The 20319-nt window shown below is 32.6% G+C and overlaps 1 protein-coding gene across 1 annotated transcript in view; it reads right to left on the bottom strand.

The window, feature by feature from the left end:
* The window catches only part of bab2 (bric a brac 2), an 80341-nt gene extending 65080 nt beyond the window's left edge, over window positions 1-15261 (bottom strand). The window contains exons 1-2 of the mRNA XM_065503196.1: window positions 14895-15261; window positions 6770-8753 (exon numbers count right to left, since the gene is read on the bottom strand). Of these exons, the coding sequence (XP_065359268.1) occupies window positions 6770-8584 (1815 nt within the window). The 5' untranslated portion in view covers window positions 8585-8753; window positions 14895-15261. The remainder of the gene's footprint in view (window positions 1-6769; window positions 8754-14894) is intronic.
* Window positions 15262-20319: the final 5058 nt, after the last annotated feature.

The following is a 20319-nucleotide window of genomic DNA, read 5'->3' as shown; positions in this document are numbered from 1 at the left end:
TCATATTACAAATTGTTAGAAAATTCGCTCTCAAAATTTGTTTGGCATCACTGACCAGACCCAAAAGTCAAGGAACTTAAACTCAGCGACGGCATAAACAAAAACACACAATAATGATTTTTCTGTAAACACACGTGTAATAGGTTATTGAATGAATGAGTGAGTGAACGAACAGACAAGCAACAGCGTCAACCAACAAACGCTTTCCAACTTTCCCAATTGCCAATTTGCCAGGCAGACAGATGGATGGAAAAGTAAAAATTGAGACACAATTTTTAAACAGCCAGAACATACTTCTCACATACATACAAACATACATCCATATAAAAAGGCCTTTACGTTTGTTTTCTTATATTTTATTATGTATTTTGTTATTATTCCTTTAGCTTTTTTGTTGTGACTTGCCATTCTTCAAACATACTTACAGATACAATAAATGAAAGAAAGAAGGCAAACGCGCGCGGCTTCTTGATGTCCCCCCACCAAAACAATCAGTCAGCCATCCACACTATGAGTTAGTCACTCAGTCAGTCAGTCATTCATTCATTCATTCAATCACTTGTGTGACTGTCAGTCAACCAAAAAAAAAAAGAAAAAAGTTAAACATACATTTTAACAAACAAATTGAGTTTGTGTTATGTTGTGTAGTTGTGTAGTTGTGAAGTTGTACTGCAAAATTTTTGTGAATGAAAAACTGAATGAATACAAAAAAAAACAACACAACTTGAGCAGTTGTTACTTGGAACATCCAACCTCAAGTGCAAATAAACAGAACAACATATTTTTTACTCGTACTACGTACGTATGAACGTATTTATTACGTAGTAGGTTAAGTATAAGAAACAAAACATTCGCACAAATACTCTACTCTTTCGTATGGATTTGTATTTATTTTTATTTTATTTTCTACTTATTTGTGTACATAAGTATCTGAGGGTATGTAGTTGTGAAATTTATTAAATAATAGGAGTTCAGCATATAGGAACAAGTTGAAGATAATCAAACAACCTTAAGTTTACCCTGTTTATTAGTGAAGCACAATTTTTTGGCATAAGTAACGGTTATTTGTTTATTTTACAGAACTTTTGTATTTATTTGAAGTTTACAAATTCTTCCAAATCCTTTCTATTGTTTTACAGATGACAGCAACATTTGCCATTCGGTAGGTAATAGGACAAGTCTATCGGATAATGGAGCAATTAAGATTATCTTATATCAGGAACTTTGTGAAAATCTATGAATGGGGTCATGCAAATAGTTTATCTTGCAATTCTCGTAAGACTTAATCTTTTATTTTAACGAATGAATATCAGATGAATGATATGCTTCTATATCTACATATACAATGTAAATATTACAAAATAGGAAGCTCTTGAAGTTCAAGAGACAACCAAATTGAATGAATTTTTTTTTAATAGCTCCAACACAATGCATTGTGTAGGGGCTATTCCGTGAGTACTGGCCCAACTAAAACATGTCTAAACCTTTTATCTCTGGAATCAAAGTTAAAATCTTTAAATATTGGAAGTATGACTCAATAATCGCTTATCTTTTGAACGCGACTTTTGTTTTTAATAACTTTTGAAAGGTGCATATCTTTCGTTTATTCTCAGTTAGACCAAAAATTGAAGGCATTACTCCAGGAAGATTGTTGTAAAACTCAACAAAAGCTTCCAAAATCAATGGTAGCTACTCAAGCAGCAATTTCAAAACGTTTGCGAGCAGTAGGATTCATCCAAAAGCTGGGAAATTGGGTACCATACGAATTGAAGCAGAGAGACCTTGAACGACGAAAATCATTTTTGTCATTACTTGCGATGAAAAATCCCTTACGATAACCCGAAGAGTAAGATATCGTATGTGAAGAGCGGTCAACCAGCAGAATCGACACCAAAGCCAAATATCCATGGCGCTAAGGTAATGCTCTGTATTTGGTGGGAACAAAAGTGTCATGTCTATTATGAGTTGCTGAAATCTGACCAGACCTTCACAGTGAACCTCTACCTCGTTTGAAGTGAACATTGAAACCGTAATATTCCATCATTGCAACGCTCCGCGACATGTTGCAATACCTGTTAAAAAGTATTTAGAATGAAAAGGTTGGTATGTTTTTCCTCATCCGCCTTATAGTCCAGACAGTGCCCAATCTGACTTGACTAGAATTTGTTTCGATCGATGCAAAACGCTTTCTCTGGTATACGCTTCACTTTGGAACAGAATGTCTGATATTGGCTTGATTCTTTCTTGGTATTAAAAAATTTCCAGTTCTTTTAGCTCGAAATCCATATGTTACCAGAATAATGGGAAAAGGTCATAGCTAACAATGGCCAATACTTTGAATTAATATATATTGGACAAATGTTTCAAAACAAAAGCTAAAAATTTTAAGACATTTACCCAATATATTGGATTTTTTTAATTGAAAGAACAACTGTTTTGTTATCAAAAAGGGAGCACCAATAGAAAAATTATGGTGCACTGAACTATTAGTCTGATGATTGTGGTTTCTATTCCTGCCCAAGACTCTGGATGTTTCTGCAGACAAGTCAAAAGCAGTTTCGCAGTTTGTGTTTGTTTAAAACATTACATACATACCAAAAATAGGAGATGTGTTGACTTAATTCCTTTGATTTTTCGTTTATCCTTTTATATATCCTTCGGTAGATATAGATTCCAATTACGTTGTAATTAAATGCTAAAAAGAATTTTCAATAAAAATTGTTTAAGAAAATCTATAATTTTCAGTCCTTTCTCTTTTAAAGAAATGTTCAAACCATAAATAAATACACATAGATAGGAAACTATCCTGTTAAAGACCTAACTCAATTGTCAAAAACCTAAATGATGAGAAAACAGTAACAAATCCACCGCCGATCGATCATGATATGGGGGTGTTTCTCCTCTTCTGGTGTCGGTCCAATATATTGTATTAAGAACAAAATATGCGCCCCGGACTACGTAAATATATTGCAAAGCATAATGCTTCCATTTGTTGAGGAATATATGCCCTTGAGATAGGAGTTTCAGCAGGACAATGATCCGAATCAGCCATCTTTTTCAAAAAAAATCGGACAAATTCGAAAAATAGAGCCGAAGCATATTCGTCGGATTGCACTCATTAGCAAATGATTAGCTAAAGAATTTATCTCCTCGTATTGCATCCAAAACTATGTTTACCAACAATTAGTCTTTAGCCGAAAGAGAGACGAAACATTTATCTCGTCGGTTTGTACTCGTTAGCTAGGAGTGGCCAATAAGACGTAGTTAGCCGATGAGAGCAGACGAATTTATCTCCTCGGATTGCATCCATTACTCATAATTAGTCATGTCAGATTATACTCAGTAGCTAGTTTTTATAGAGCCAACGAATAGATCACCTTGGATTGCTTCCGCTGCATTTATTTTATAATAATAAGTCGTTAGCCGACCGAGAGCCAAAGCATTTATCTTGTCGAATCCTCTATTAGAAGCTTCGCCCATTAACAAACAAAGATACAAGACAGCTGTGTGGTAAAAAAGATTTCAATAGAAGCAGACCTTTAAAGAACCTGGACAGACTAAGCATATCCCGGATGGAAACAAAAACTATATCACAATTTATTCTCCTGACAATATATTTACCGTTTTAATGTTGAAACCTTTTTTCAAGTTTAATTATACCCTACACCACCATAGTGGGGAGGGTATAATGCGTTTGTGCAGATGTTTGTAACGCCCAAAAATATTAGTCTAACAACCACCTTAAAGTATAACGATCGACTTAGAATCACTTTCTGAGTCGATTAAACCATGTCCGCCTGTCCGTCCGTCTGGTCGGCTGGCTGTCCATGTAAACCTTGTGCGCAGAGTACAGGTCAATGAAGATATTTCGATAAAATTTGGTACATATTATTTTTTCGGCTCAAGGACCTGGCTGAAATCAGTCCATTATTTCACCTAGCCCCCATACAAATGTCCTCCCTAAATTGAACTTTATCTGTCATAAATGTTTAATTTATATATATATTTCCACAAGTTCCGCTCCAAATAAGTTTTATATACACAAAATTCATGTCACCAAATTTTCTTTCGATCGGTACATAATTAGTCATAGCTCGCATATAGACCCGCTTCCGAAAATCACTTTAACGTGCATAAATCGCTTAAAAATGTTGGTATACACACAAAATTCAACATAGTCTGCTTTTACACAGGGCAATTTTTCTTACGCAAGTTTAGAGTTTATAGGAGAGAGAGGCAAGAAGAAAGAAGAGGGGTACACACTTGCTTGTACTGGCAAGTCTCTTCAATTCTCTTTTGTTTTCTCATTTTCAATATGGCGTCTATTAGTTTTTGACATACAAAATTGCTCACAGTCTTGCTGTGTGTAAACAGACGAGCAAGTTTAAAAGGGAATCGACGAGACTTGCTTCAAGTAAACTTGCCCTGTGTAAAAGCAGACATAGTAAACTTTCATATAGACACAAATCACACGATCTAATTTCATGGTGATCGGTCCATAATTGGTCATAGCCCCCATATAAGGCCCACTACCGAAAATCACTCAAAAATATAAATTATTGAAATTTTAAAAGAAAAATGTTTTTGCTGTTTTACTTAGTGTAGGGTATTCATACTTTCATACTTTCTTACTTGTTTTTTATTGATTACAGGACCGATTTTGAACCTACGCCGAAACTGATTTTGTTTGCTTTCGCTTGTTATTATTAATTGCCAGTACAATTCTGTTGCATTAATGATTAAATGATATACAGCCCAATCATGAATAAAAAATCCGTGGGAGTTTTTTCCCTGTTCCCATTTTTAATACTGAATTTGAATAGGAAAAATGGGAACAAACTGCCGCCGATGTTTTATTCATGATTGGGCTGATAATAATTCATTAATTTAACATGTATTCAAAATTATTCGATAGCAAATTCTACATCTCTAAGATATTTAAAATATTGTATATTATTTAATGCACAACAAAGGAGGTAACGAGACATGGGTTATGGTTTGAGTTTTCTTCGAATTTCATACCTTATAACGGACACTAACACACAGCTACAAAAGAAAAGGTATCAAAACAGAGAATATCCTTTTTCCTTCATCAGTAAAATAACATTATTATTATGAAGGGAAGGGGAAGGGGAAGGAAAACTGAAATGGCGCCATATTTATATTTCTTTGCATATTTTTTTTTGTTGTATAAATAATGCTTAATAAATTAAAGAAAATAATGAATTTGTAAATGAGTTTTTCTCAATGCATACACAGAGAAAACAGATTCGTAGTAGCAACCGAATTTGTTGCCAATCGAATGATTCGGTTGCAAACATAGAATTTGTCGGTTCTATCAACAGAAAGTCAGTTGATACAGAAGAATTTCGTTTGAAGCAACCTAACATTTGTTACTCCTTCTAAAATTTTGTAGTCACAGCTTTAAGGTAGAATCATTCGATTGTCAACAAATTCGGTTGCTATCACGAATCGGTTTTCTCTGTGTACAAACAGTTCAAATGATTTAATTATTAGTATAAGAGTATTTGATAATTATAATTATTTGTTTTAATGAATATTATACATAAACATACACAGATACATAAATGTAGAAAAATTTATAAAAATGTGTGAATGTATGTCTGAATTTAAATTGTACTGGAATAATATTTTGTATTTTTTATTTTGTATTTTTGCCATTGTATGAAAATAGTCTGCGCTGAAAACTTAATCGTAACCTTTTTTCAGTTTTTTTTTGTTCGTTTGTTTGTTAAATAAGTACACAAGTTAATTGCGTTTTCCTCTGATTTTATTTATGATTGTTTTTTTTGTTGTTGTTCGTTTTTCATTGTTGCTGCATTAGCAACTTAAATAAATTGTTTATAATTTAGAAAATACTACAGGTTTCTTTAGTGGTATTTGTTTAAATGATGCACACACACATACAAACACATGCTTTAAAATGTCGATAAATTTATATAGCCTCTAAAAATGCAGAAAGCCCTAACTAAAATGTCAATAATTTAACAGGGGATAAGGAAAATCAGTTAAAAATAATAAAAATATTGAATGTAAAAGTGTTTTTAGTATTTATAACAGGTTTATCGTCAGTACTTTTAATATATTTTGGCAGTATTATATTGAAACCAGTGGCCGGCACTCATAGCTACCAGGAGCCGAACCTAATCTACTATTCAGATGTAAACAAAACGAATAAGAGCGAAATTCGTCAAAATTTTCAAAGTGAATGATTAGAAAACTCGTTGTCACTTTATGCCGATCACTGATTTAACCCCTTTTTCGCTTTCTTCTAACTGACATGTTAGTTAGGACTTTTTAAAGTTTAGCTAACGATATGTATCTTTGTATCTTAATAAATAGTAAAAATGTGTTGTGTGTGTGTAAGTAAGGCCTCTGTTAAAAACTTGAGCATACTTTGGCGTGGCATTAAGTGCGTTAGTTGTGTGTGGAAATAATTTCAAGTTAATGACAAAATTACTTAAAGCAAGCAAGTATGTATCTCTGTCTGTCTGTCTCTCTGTCCGTCCACAACTATTTAATAACAATAAGTAAATAAGTTATTGAGTGATTGTGTGCGTTGTATCCGTCAACATGCAACAGTCATCAAATGAAGCAAATGTAAATATTTGTCAAGATAATTTGAAGAAAAATAAGTAAATGAATTAAACTATGTATGCATGTAGAGCTAAATTGCATTGATTTAAAATTTTCAATTCACTTTGTATCACTGTTTATTATTATTATTATCATTAAATTAAAGACTTACCCTTTCCTCTTCGCGTATCATCTCGGCAATTTCGGGTTTGATTTCCATGTCATCGTGATGGGAGGATGAGCCGGCACTGCTGGTGGGGCCGGCAGATGTTGAACCAGCTCCAGCCGCAGCTGCCGCTAAGGAAGCACCCAAAGCACTGGCCATGGCGGCATGTGAGTGGGCAGCATGCAATTGCTGTTGGGCAGCAAACTGTTGAGCTGCTGCAGCAGCATGATGATGGGGGTGATGGGGATTCGCCAAAGCGGCTGCCGCCACTGCTGTGGCAGCTGGATGCGGATGTATGGATATTTGCGGAGTGGAACTGCTGATGGGCGAAGCTAATGATAGACTGCTGGTGCCAGCATGTGATGCTATGAGAGATGGAGAAATGCTTCTGTCTCTGGCTCGATATGTCACCGGCGCAGAAGTGGAGGAAACCGAAGAGGCTGAGTTAGCCGAACCAGATCCGGAACTTGAAGAGGAAGACGAAGTAGATGTTGCACTGGTGTTTGTAGCCACGGGTTGATTACTGGGATTGGGGGAAGCGAAAGGATTTCGCACAATGGTAGAAGCAGTCATTACAATGGGTGGTGGTGGTGTTGATTCCGAATATTTTTCTTGCATTTGAGGTGAGGGTGATCGACTGAGCGTTTGGCCAGCCAAGCGATCCTCATCCATTAATAGACCATCCCTGGAACGCTTGCGTAACCTTTGTTCTGCCAACTTCAAATCTGAAGCCGTTGAATTTTTGGCCGAAATTTGTATGCGCGGCCTTTTGGCTTTCGTACAGTCTTCCTTGTCCTCCTCATTGTCATTATTTTTTCCCACCACCTCTTCATCTTCCTCATCATCAAACACCGTCATGCGCTGTTCTGGTATCAATTGCTGAGCTGCCATGCTGCTGCCATTAGTGCTTACTTCGGCCAGTCCTCGTATCTTTAGCATTTCCGCCACTTTTAACAAGGGATTTATCTGATCTTGGCTGACATTGATCTCGCCCTTGTACATAAACTCCATTAAAGCCTTCAACTCTTGCCATCTCACATCACGCATAATAACTATGGGATGCTGGCAAGGATTGTCATAAAACAAGGCCTGGAAGTAGGGCGAGCAGGCAGACAAAATCATTTTGTGTGCCTTTATGGATTGACCCTCACAGGCCAAAGTGACATCCACAAATGATTCATTTTGCAACAGTTCATCAAACACATTGGTTAGATTGGTCTGATAGTTGTTCCAGCGCAAACAAAACTGTTGATTGTTACGTGTCAATGCCTCTGCATTTGGTTTGATTATATTTGTTAACTTCTTATCGGCCATAAAGGCGCTCTGTTTAATGGGCACCTCACCCCGGCGCTTTTCCGGCTTAAATGTAAACAACTCAGACAAGTGTGAGGTGTTCAAGTGATTAGGAGAAGCTGGTAAAGATCGGGATTTGTTGAGTACTACATTAGGATCCAATTGCATTTCGGGATCCTCTAGTGTGGTTATGAAACCCACCACTTCGCTAGAAGTCAAGGGTCTGGGTGGCGGCGATATATCTCTACCCATTGGTGTTTTTATAGCCGAAACATTGGCTGTATTTTCTATAAGCTGGGGTGTTGTGGGCTTTTGTAAGGGAGCCGTCGGCATTTTGTTATTTTCGTTATTTTCTGTATTAAGTTCTGTGGCTGGTAAAGCATTGTTATTTTGTCCGGTTATGTTGATCTTTTCCATGTTACCAAAAATACCAAAATCTTCACCGGTTAGAATTTTCGCTTCGGAACTCTTTATCTCTGTGAAGTCTACTTTTTGTGTAAAGTCAATTATTTCTTTTGTTAAATCCATTTTGGTCTCGGGTTTTACCTTTAAGTGGTTTGCAAAATAATGGCGTTTTTATTGTTTAACTGCTTTGTGTTTAGTGCATGTTGGTAAATACGAGCTTTTGTGGGTTAAAAATAAGATTTTTCTTAGTTTTTGCGATTTTTTCAAAATTATGTGGTTTTACGAGAAATGCCTGTAAAAGAAAGTGTAAAAATAAAAACAATTTTGTTAAAAACTTGTGTTAAATTTATAAATCGATTATGAATAGGAACTTCCAAATCGAGATAAATAAAAAAAATTATGATCAACGTATCTCTCCCATAGTTACTAATTTTATTTTAAAATAAAGGATATTGTGTACCTTGCCCTAGCGGCTTAGAAGCGTTTTTCTTTAACACCATTTGTTCAACTGTTAAATTATGGATACTCTTTGAATTATTTCAGAATTTTACTGTTATTTTACCAATTCGGAAATAAGTCTTAAATGCTAAACAGACTAATTGGAAAATTAGCCGAATGAATTTAATATTTTCTTAAGACTGGTATTGTCAAATATGTTGTTTTTCCGAAATCCGTTGTATTGAAATTGCCGCGGCAATCGTTAAATTAGAAAAGATATTCATGCAATTATCTTTGGCTTTGATTCTCTCGATTATACTTGATAAATTTAAAAAAAACCTAAATATCTTTCTTTAATATTTTATCAATAATAATCGAGAGATAAAATCCAAAGAGAAAAAGATTTTGTATAAAAAGGCAGAAAAAGGGCAGCAGGGCCTATGCGTTCACACTACTTTTTTTTAATAAAAGAAAAATTCACCAGGGATTTACAATCAAAATCTTCACACATTTAAACGAAATGTGTTGGTGGTTGGTCTGAAACATATTTCAAATGTAAAGTACATTTCCTGACTCACTACGGTCGTCCTCAGCAATCGTCAGTTGTTCAAAATCCCTTGTAAACCCTTTTCAGTAACACAAAAGACACTTTAAGATCTCTCAAGAATGGGAATACTCGAAACATCAATGAAATAAGTTGAGAGCATTAAAGTCAGGAGAACTTTAGGTTAAATGCAAACTGAAAATAAGCAACATCGAAAATTTCAAAATTCGAAAAATTAATTTTTCGTGAAAATTTGTAATAATTTAAATAATATTCAACTAATTTTAATTTTTTTATACATATATCGTTTGAAACATAATTCAGTATATATTACGATCCAAATATTGGTTCAAACTTCAGGACCGGTTCTTTCACACTCTTTTTACAATACCAGTTTTGTTCAATAAGAAAAACTGGAGGTATTTTGAGTAAAAATTCAAAAAATCGTTTGTGTTTCTTTCTTATTCAATTGATGTGAAGATTTAATTCTTAATTAAATTTTCAAAATCAAATTAAATTTTATCTCTTAACGGTTACATTAAAGAATTCATTACGCTTAATTTTTTATTACTTCAAACGTATTGAATTCATTCCTTTGAGAATTCATTCTTTATAGAATTAATTCCTTATTGAATCGTTCAAGTTTTCTTAATTTAAATCCCTTAACAATTCTTCAATTCTTCAAATTATTTTGTAAATGATTAAAAGCAAAACCAAAACAAACTGAATGATGAAAATATATTATAATGCAATTTGTATTAGATTTGAATAAACAATCAAGCAAAAGATTTGAACGAATCATTCAAAGGTAGAATAAATTTTATTATGAACTAATTCCCTTATGAATTACTTCAGCAATAAATAAATTCTATTCTAAAGAAATTGTTATTGTCTGACATTTATAATACTGAATGAAGCTACAATTTAATTAATTAATTGAATCGTTTATTTCAAAAACCAGTCAATCAACAAATAATCTTAAATTGAGTTTTGTAAAGGCAAAAAATCTAATCTATCTATTTTCCCAATAAATGTGACAAAAATAAAATATTTACAAGCTCAAGGTTGGATAGGGGAATATTTTTCAATGGCCTACAACGGAAGCAGAATGCACTGTAGAACGGGTGGATGACGAATAGTTCTTTCAGAATATGATGTTAAACACTTTAAAATGTTAATTTGTTATTAGCATTCATAAAAATATATAAATTTTGGAAAAGTAATTTTTAGGTTGCTAGGAAGTTTTCTATGATTTACTCAAAATCAATAATTTGTTGCTTGACTGGTTTTTGAAATAAAGGATTCAATTGGTAGCTCTATGTGACACATAGATATATATAGTTCCTAAACGATTTTGGTTTTCTATAAATTTTTCGATTCCAATAATTTAAAAAAAAAAATTTCTACAAAAATTAAAAAAAGATAAATTCTTTCAGAACTGATTCATTCACACTCTTTTTCAGAATAGAGTATTTATAGTGTTAATGGGTACAATTCCCGGGGGATTTCTTGGGTATTCGAAACAGTTTTATTGCTCTACTGCAATATTCGAGGTTTTTCCAGATTTAAACTAACAAACTCAGCAATGATTTAATTAATTGATAAATACATGAATGAATGTCTCAGCTGACAAATAGATTAACTACCTAAAGGCGAGAAACATTATACATTAGATTTAGATTTGGACTGCGAGAATAGACAGTTTTTCACCACCTCTATGAATATACGGCTTATTATGTGAGTTGTTATTTTCCCGGAAAATCGGTATTCATTTTAAAATATCCCGGGAATTCCCGCTTAGAACAAGTTATTCAATTTTCAGAATGTAGACTTCGTTAAAAATCTAAAATTGACTTTGGTTTTAAAATGTAATTGAATACAAATATAAGAAAACCAATAAACATTTAATATAAAAATATCGACTGACTCGATTTCTAATTTTGGTTATATACAAACCTGTCACCATTTGTCATTTGTATAGGAATGGCTTCAATTTTCATTAGATTTTGTTTTACCTTCGTTAGATTAGAATTAATTCTGTTAATTCGGAAAAAATAATTTTATTTTTTTTAATTTAATTTAAAAAAAAAAACACAAACGTGTCTGCAGTTACACCCAGAGTCTCTGGCGGGAATCGAACACACAACCCTCAGATTAACAGTTCAGCACACTATCGACTGGTCTATCGGGGCAATGTTTTGCTTATTATATCAAAAACTAAGTAAATATGTTAATTAAAACTTGAACTTTGGGTTAAATCTTTTGTGTTGTATGAATCTTCTGCATTTGTTTTGGAGCTTTAAGCATCTTTTAGAGAAACTCAAGTTCAAAAAACATCACATAAAACTAAGGAAAATAATTCCCGAGAATTCTCGCACAATTTCCCGGGATTTCGGGATTGAAAATTTTGCGGAATTCCCGTGACAGACATAACTATATTTTTGGGCATACAGGACAACGTTTCTGAGTTAATAGAAGCTGGATACATTATTAGAGATTTAAATTCCAAGGATTGAATATATTTTCTTGCCAATAGTATTTGGTTTTGCCCTAAACTTTAAATCTAAAGAAAATCGAATTCGGATGTCTTGTCGGACAACAGAATTCTTTCTAGTCTACTTGAATTTTATTAAGTTAAGACATTTAAAAAAAGATCAAAATGTAGAGTTAATTTTTTTAGCATATGAGTCAGACATTCACATAAGTATTAATCTCAATTCTTAAAAGTAATTTGGTCCCACAAATGGCATGGGCAGGATAGTAAGTATCTACATTTGATATTAATGGGTAAACATGCGAGTAGTTTCGGACTGCCGGGATTGAGAGCCATACTATATTCATAGAAGTGGTGAAAACTCTATGAATATATGGCTTATTATGTTAACAGACATAACTCTATGTTTAGGCATACAAGACGACCTTTCCGAGTTAATAGAAACTGGACTGATTAACATTATTAGAGATTTAAATTCCGCGGGATGGATATATTTTCTTGCCAATAGTATTTTGGATGTCTTGTCGGACAACAGAACTTTATTAAGTTAAGACAAGTGTCTTAACATTAATATTTCAAAGAAAAAAAATCCAAAAAGTAGAGATAATTACTTTGGCATATGAGAGAGGCATCCACATAAGTATTACTATCTGATGAATTCGGTTATCTTTTCGAACAACAGAATTCTGTGTAGTCTTTTGGAATTTTATTAAGTTAAGGCACGAGTCTTAACATTAATATTTCAAAGAAAAAAATCCAAAAAGTGGAGTTAATTACTTTAGCATATGACAGAGGCATCCACATAAGTATTAATCTCAATTCTTAAAAGTAATTTGGACACACAAATGGCATGGGCAGGGTAATAAGTATCTGCATTTGATTTCAATACTACTCTACTCGTATTATAAGATTTTCTGAATATTTAGCTGACTGTTGTTGTTTGAGTAAATTAGTGAAAACTGCTGAGCTCAGCAGTGTTTATTGCCACTGTATGGAAGTGTATGGAAGTGTGTTTGTGTGTATAAGGGTGGTTTGGGTGAACTTTTGTTGGTGGCTGCCTCATAAATAATAAATTTATGAATACACGCGCTTTCACACACACACACACACACTCTCAACTGCTCAATAACAAAAACACACAATATATAAGAAATTTATACATTTTAATAATTTATTTAATTTAATTAAATTAATTTATTATTATATTTTTTCTTTCTTTTTTTTGTAGCAGCAAATATTTTTATTGTATTCTGACTACATACTCTTTGTAGTTGGTGGATATACATAAATGAATGAATGTATGTATGTTTATTTGGTTGTATGAGCGAGTAATGAACGCAGCATATTGAGCGCCATGCTTCATTTACGTGCTGCCTGAAATTGTGGTTTCCCAGTGAACAACTTGCTTGCTCACTGACTGACTGACTCGCTGGCTGACTGGCTTTGTTGTCTGGATCTGCAGCATGCTGTAGAATGAATGAAGTTTGTATGTATTTCGATATAAGTTTTCTGAAATATTTATATCAACGTATAAATGTGTGTGTTTATGTGTATGTATATGTTTTATTAATATTTAATGCTGCACGTCATAAATTATACAAGTGTCGACATTAAGTACTGCTGCAATGATGTTGAAACTAAAGCAGAGCCACACTAAAGGAGGTAGAGAGATGGTGGATCTTGTATTTTTTTTGTTTTTTTTTGTTTCTAAAGTTTTGCATTGGTTTTTAATTTATAAGAACAAAAACAAACTAAACAAAGTTGTATCCACACACACTCACACACACTCACATAATACACTTTCAGCAACACCAACATTTAATAAATTATTGCTGTACTTCTGCCAGCCACCTCTACTCTATGGTGGGGTTTCCACTGAAGCCCACATTTTGAAATCTTTATTTTGTACAAGGAGACATACTGCTTGCTTGCTTTCTTTCTTTATTATTTGTAGAGGTACTATCTCCTCTGTTCTTTTCTGTTAATAAGTAAGAATAAATTTTATTGCGCGCGCTTTTGGTTATTGTTCTTAGTTTTGTGTTTAGCTGGTGGAAATTTTACTGAGATCCTGGTCGGTGACTTCTTAAGCTGATGATGCACGTTGAAATTTTCTGTGGCAACAAAGAAAGAAAGTTTGTTTTTCTTTGCCACAATTTATTTTCAACAAAACGAAAACTCGCATACAAAATGCTCAACGGGTGACCAATTTTATTGCCACCCACTCACTTGCGGCACGTACACACACACACACACACACACACATAAACAACTGCACACAAATGTATCTATAGCTGTGTGTGTATTTGTATGTTTTGGTTCTTTCGTTTGTTCGTTGTATGTTTGTTTGTTTATTTGTTTGTTTGTCATCAACATCTCCAGCAGTAATGGGAAAAGTTTTTATTGTGCGCTGCTGGGGCATGGTAAGTATGAGCAGCAAAACACAGCACGTTGTGTTGTTCAAGACTCTTGCCGAATGTTGTAAATTGTGGAGTGGTGGGGGCTGAGGAGGGGGTAAGGAGTTCGACAGCCAGCCAACCAGCCAGCCAAACAGCCAGTTAAGGAAGCAAAGGAAATCGGAGGTTTGTATGGCAGAGTAGTGTTATAAATTAATAAATTACAATTTATGTGTAACTGCTGAAGCTGTAAGCTGCTGATTTTACAGCGAAATAAAATAAAATAAAAACTTTTTCTTTTGAGTTAAACACGAAAATCGATTTTTGTAAACTGAACATGGCAAGGAAAAATTAAAATTTCATTATGTAAAACAAATTTACGAGCGCTCTCCTCTTAAACCCACAACTTAATAGAAACATTTCAATACTTTATTTATATAGAGTTAAAACAACTGAATCACAATTTCTTATAAATATTTTTTTTTTTCGTTTCCAGCTTAAGATCTTTAACAAAAAAAAAACATGCTACACGATCATAAATTGATTTTTATATTATTTATATACCTTTCATTGGAATTTTATTTTTGAATTTCCTTAGTATTGGTTTAGCTGATCTCTATGCCTCCAAATTTATTTGTTTTTAATTTCTGTATAATTTTATTATTTTTAAAATAAATTCTATTTCAACTTTAACAGTTAGTTCACTTTTCTATTTGTTGGATAAACAACATTTGTCTTGGTTTACTTTTTTAAACACTTGGCTAAATTGAAATGATCTTAGTTTTAGTCATTCGTTAGATATTTTCTGTTTATTTTTCTAACACTTGCACATGCATTTCTAAAATGTTGTTGTTTTTATATCTTATTTTTTTTTGTTTGTTGCTGTTGTTTTTTTTTTTGCTTTTTCATTCACTTGCACTTGCACACGCGATATTCTATTAGAATTTCGTACACACGACGACGACGGTTGAATGTGGACTGATTGTTGTGCCATGAATGAAACTTGGTTGTGGTCACACAGCCAGCACACAATCCATGAGCTCGGCTGCGTCTCCGTCGCAGCGACGTTGCGACGGAAACACTGAATCCTCTCTCGCTCACGAAGTGTATTAATGTGCGTGAGTTTTGTGATTCGTGTGAGTGTACAGGTATTGGTAAGTGAGCGTTCACCATTTCTTTTATTCATTATTGTTTGTTTGTTTGTTTTCCCATCATCCTGTCGGGGGTGTGAGTGAATATTTTGTTCCGGTTATTCATTCCACATACGTTTATTTGTCTTGTCCATCCAAATGTTTATGTTTTTGAGTTACGTTATGGAAAATGAAACATTTTCTTTAAATTCGGGGCGAATTTGTTTTAAATAATTGAGAAAACAAGAGCATTTGTTTTTTGTTTTCAGCGAGCGACAATTTCTAAAGAGAGTATTTTTTATGGGAGCATTTTTGACTTCGTTACCAAAAAGACGGTTTGTTAAAAGGTGTTTTAAGCCAAAATAAAAACGATTCAAAGTAGGTATGTATGTAAATAATAAGTATTTTAAGTTAAATTTGTATAGTTTTGATTTATAGTTAAATATAATAATTTTATAATGTCTTTATAGTTGTCTATATTCAATTAAGTTATTTTAAGCGACATCAGAATTAGCATTCTTCATGATTTTACTTTATGACATATAAACTATCTTATATCTGCCATTATCTGACTAATAAGCAAAGATAATTATAGTTTAATAACTTACATATGAGGAGCTGCAGAACAAATGGTACTTTTTCGCATCTTATCAAAAATTGTTTTTTTATAATATTTGGGTTGAAATCTTCAGCTAAATTTTTTTACTAAGAAAATGGGTTCTAAAAAATGTACTTAATAAAACGTACAACACTAGTATAAAACGAAAAAAAAATATTTATTTAATTTCAATGTGTAATTTATTTTTTATTAGATTTAAATTATTAAAAACATTCATCTAAAATATTATCTTTAAAAAAAAACTCATAAAAAACAACTTTTTCAATTTGGTTTTTAACAAAACGTACTTTTTTTCTTTATTTTTTAACAAAAGGTTCTTTTTCCGATATTAAAATGGTTTTATATCAAATATCCTTAACTTATGGCAGTTAGATGTATCTATTGATAAGTAAGAAACTTGTTACCATTTCCAGGTTCATGCAGTTTTTAAGGGGCGAAATAAATAGAACTCATTTCCAAAAAATTTTAAATGTGCGAAAAAGCTCCTTTTGTTCTGCGGCTTCTCATATGAATTGTAAAGGCCTTTACATAAAATGCTATAGCCCCATTTATTTTTACTCGATAATGCCAAAATTTACTTGTCTATGAATTAGACATGGATTTTGTATTGAACACTGGAATCCAACCACAAGTATACATAACACCTGAAATTTAAAATTACTTTTATTGATATAAAATGACTATTTGAAGATCATTAAATGAACACGATTGTATGAAAACTACAGTAAAAAAAATCACATAATTTCGTAATCATTTCCTTATATTTTAAAATATTGATTCATAAATAATAAAGTCATATCTGAACACTCATTCTGAAGTTTTTTTTATCTTGTGCACATGGTATCGAAAAGTTAGATCACCAAAGAAAAAAAAATATGTTATATACAACGGTCTTAATATAGTTTCTTGATAAGTATCATAGAGAAAAAATTTATAGGACATGGTGTTGGCCTAGGAGGGGATAAAAAAGCTAATCCATTTTATTATTGATTATTATAATACTGTACACAAAATTGTACAAAATGATGGCAAACATGTCCATGATGAATCATTATATCTCAGAGTATGATAACCATAATTTGAGAACAACACAATATGGTGAAGTATTACAACATAACAATGATTGCCACAAACACATCCTTAATTACTGCAATCATGTGAATGGTAAAATTAAACATATTATGGTTACCGCAATCATATAAATAATTACAGTGACCATAATATTGTTTAAAAAAACTTGTAAAAATTTTGAAATGATTATGGTAAACATGTACAACTATATTTTTTGTTATTTATGAAACATATCCGCCAAAAATATTATTTCGACCATATTTAAACCCATGACCATTTAACTCTTTGCGGTTGAGTGGTCACTTTACTAACCACCTTTTCTATAGTCTTTAAAACATAGTTTATTGGCATCTATTGCCATATTGCTAAACAATTATATTTTTCGAAGTCATCGTTTATGATTTTTTGCAAAACTTTGCCATCAGGGTGCTCTGCTTAGATAAATATATTAATTTGAAAATATTGTAAAAATCAGTTTTTTTAAGAGACTTCCACACATTCAATAAAAAAGAAGCACAGAGTGTTCGAATTCAGTTTTACTTTGCTATTTCGGTTGTTTGGTCAGAAAATTTTGTCCAAAAATTTATACGAAACAAAAATTGATATCATAGTAATTTTTAATGACAACCGCCACCGTGGTTAGTAAACTAACCACTTCAATCCACAAAAAACCTTGGAATGGAGTGGTTTTTTCATGTATTGATTAATTTTTTCTTACTTTTTATAATAAACTAACCTTGATTAAAGTAAAAACGCAAATATTACATTCTCGACCAATTTAACGCTCAACTGATTTACGGGAGTAGTCCAATTTTTTATCGATCAGCTAACAAATTACTTATAGTTACCGCTAAGCTACCGTTGTACTGTGGTATAGAAAAAAAATAGAAGGAAATAAATATGTAACTTCTAAACTGTATGTCCGATTTGAATGAAATCACACATGAACAAAGAAGAAGTGTTGAGTTTAAGTTTTGAACACCTCGGGTATGTCTTTTTGATAGAATCTCCTCGTCCCTACTCCAGTTTTCTTGATAACAATGGATCCAAGTATTTCCCGATTTTCTCAAAGTTTCCTTGCAGACAATTTATGAAAAAGGAAAAACTCAAAATTAAATTATACTTGTTTTTAATTAAATAAAACTTAAACCATTCAATATAAAAATTCTCAAAAATACTTAAATTTATTCAAATATTGTACAAATTCATTTAGTATTAAAATATTGGCATATTACTCGGTATTTATAAATTTATGCACTTTTTCCGGAAATAATCCCATTAAATATTTTATAGTTGCTTCCGTTACATTTTTGGACGAGGTGAGATCCACTTACGCTTAAAATGTATTCTTTCCTGTGTTCTTTAATTGGCGTTATTGTTTTGAATACCACTCAAGGGCCTTTTTCCATAGTGCTGTTTTAAGAAAGGTAAAATCCGTTTTTGTAGCCACTCCGTAATACTTTTATATTTCACACATTTGTCACAACTGTAAATGGCTTGCCACACAAGAAATTTCTTGAGGAATTTTGTTTGTTTTTTTGTCCTGTTTTATTCTTCAACATCAGCCACATAAAAATCTTGACCCGGAAGTTGTGAAAATAAGCCAGTACATAAGTTTCATAAGTTTTTACACAAAAGGTGTATTTTTTTTATAAAATTTTACCTAAATTTTTTGGCTCGTTCTTTTGCATCTAAGTTCTTTACCGAATTGCGATCTGGAACTTTCTGAACTTCATACGACTTCAACCCAGCATTAGCTTTGACTCTGCGCACAAAAGAATCAGAGCTACTTTTCTGATAGAAGTGTTCTTTGCTCTTCGAAAGAGTTGTTCAACTTCTTTTGCCTTACCAATATCTGTTACAACTTTTTCATCCTCATCTATGTGTACTTTTAATGTTCAAGTCTTCCTTATACTGTTTAATGGCATTGGAAACAGTGTGACGATGAACTTTCAGATCTTTTGCTATAGATTTAATAGTAACAATTTATTGAAGTCCCTGTTTATAAGCGAACGTGGTAATAACTTATCTAACTCCCTATTTTATAGTTTGGCTGTTCATGAACGAACAAATTCAATTGAACAATTCAGTCAAATGAACAGTGTGAAGTTGTTCAGTCTTCTGGTTCTTTATTGTTCGTTTGGCATTACTATAGAAGTTTGAATCATTTTTAAATGCCATTAAAATTGGGTGAATTTAATTAAATTTTATTTATATTTTTTCATTATTAAAAATCATGATCGTTTGAGTCACAGATAAATCGTTTAACCATAAAGAACAAACATGTTCATTTATTTGATCTGAAAAAAATGATCTATCAGTAAAAAGAACGATTATGTCCAACTAAACCCAATTTGTAAGCGTTTGTTAAAATATAAATGCCAATGTATAAATAGTGACGTGTAATTATATTAACATATTAGCTCATTACTTTCCCCCAGCAGTTAAACAAGTACACAGAGAAAATAGATTCATGGTAGCCAATTGTCAGAGGAAGGTTTGTTTACAATTAGCACCCGTACATGTTGCAATAACTATGTAGCTGACCAGTTAGGTAGCTAGCTAGGCAACTGACTATGTAACCGGTATGTGAATCCAATGCGTTGACTACTTTGGACCAGCTATCAGACAGTCTCATTGTAATCTAAAAGGTTACTTGAAACCCTGCTTAGGACATACACGTGTTAAAATAACTAGTCACGTAGCTAGCTATGTAACTAAGTAGTTGTTACCGTAAAGGATAGATAAGATCACTAGTTCGGGAAAGTCTAATAACTTATTCTGCATTTCAAAAACTCATGTAACAGTTGCTAAAAAAAATTTCGAAATTAAATATCAGTTATATTTGCATTTATTGGCATTTTACGATAAGTGCCTTGGGTATGCCTGAGAATTAGAGGGTACATGATCTTCTGTTTCATACCCAGCAAAAACTTACTTTATAAGCCAGTTTAAACCGTATAAGGCTCTAAATTATTTTTAAGGGCCCAGCTATTAGACTTTCCCGAATGCTTAAGCATTATAGGGTTAAAAATAATTTGTGCAAAATTTATCAGGATTTTATAAATTCTCTGAGAGTCATTAGTTCAATTTAAGTTCCGGAAGAGGTATTTTACAAGGTTGGCTATCGATTCGAAACGGTAACGTTAATTGCAGTTATTTCGGAAAC

Source organism: Calliphora vicina, chromosome 3 (genome assembly GCF_958450345.1).
Source record: "Calliphora vicina chromosome 3, idCalVici1.1, whole genome shotgun sequence".
Lineage (NCBI taxonomy): Eukaryota > Metazoa > Arthropoda > Insecta > Diptera > Calliphoridae > Calliphora > Calliphora vicina.
Note: the sequence above shows the minus strand (reverse complement) of the source record. Positions and strands in the feature narration are given on the sequence as shown.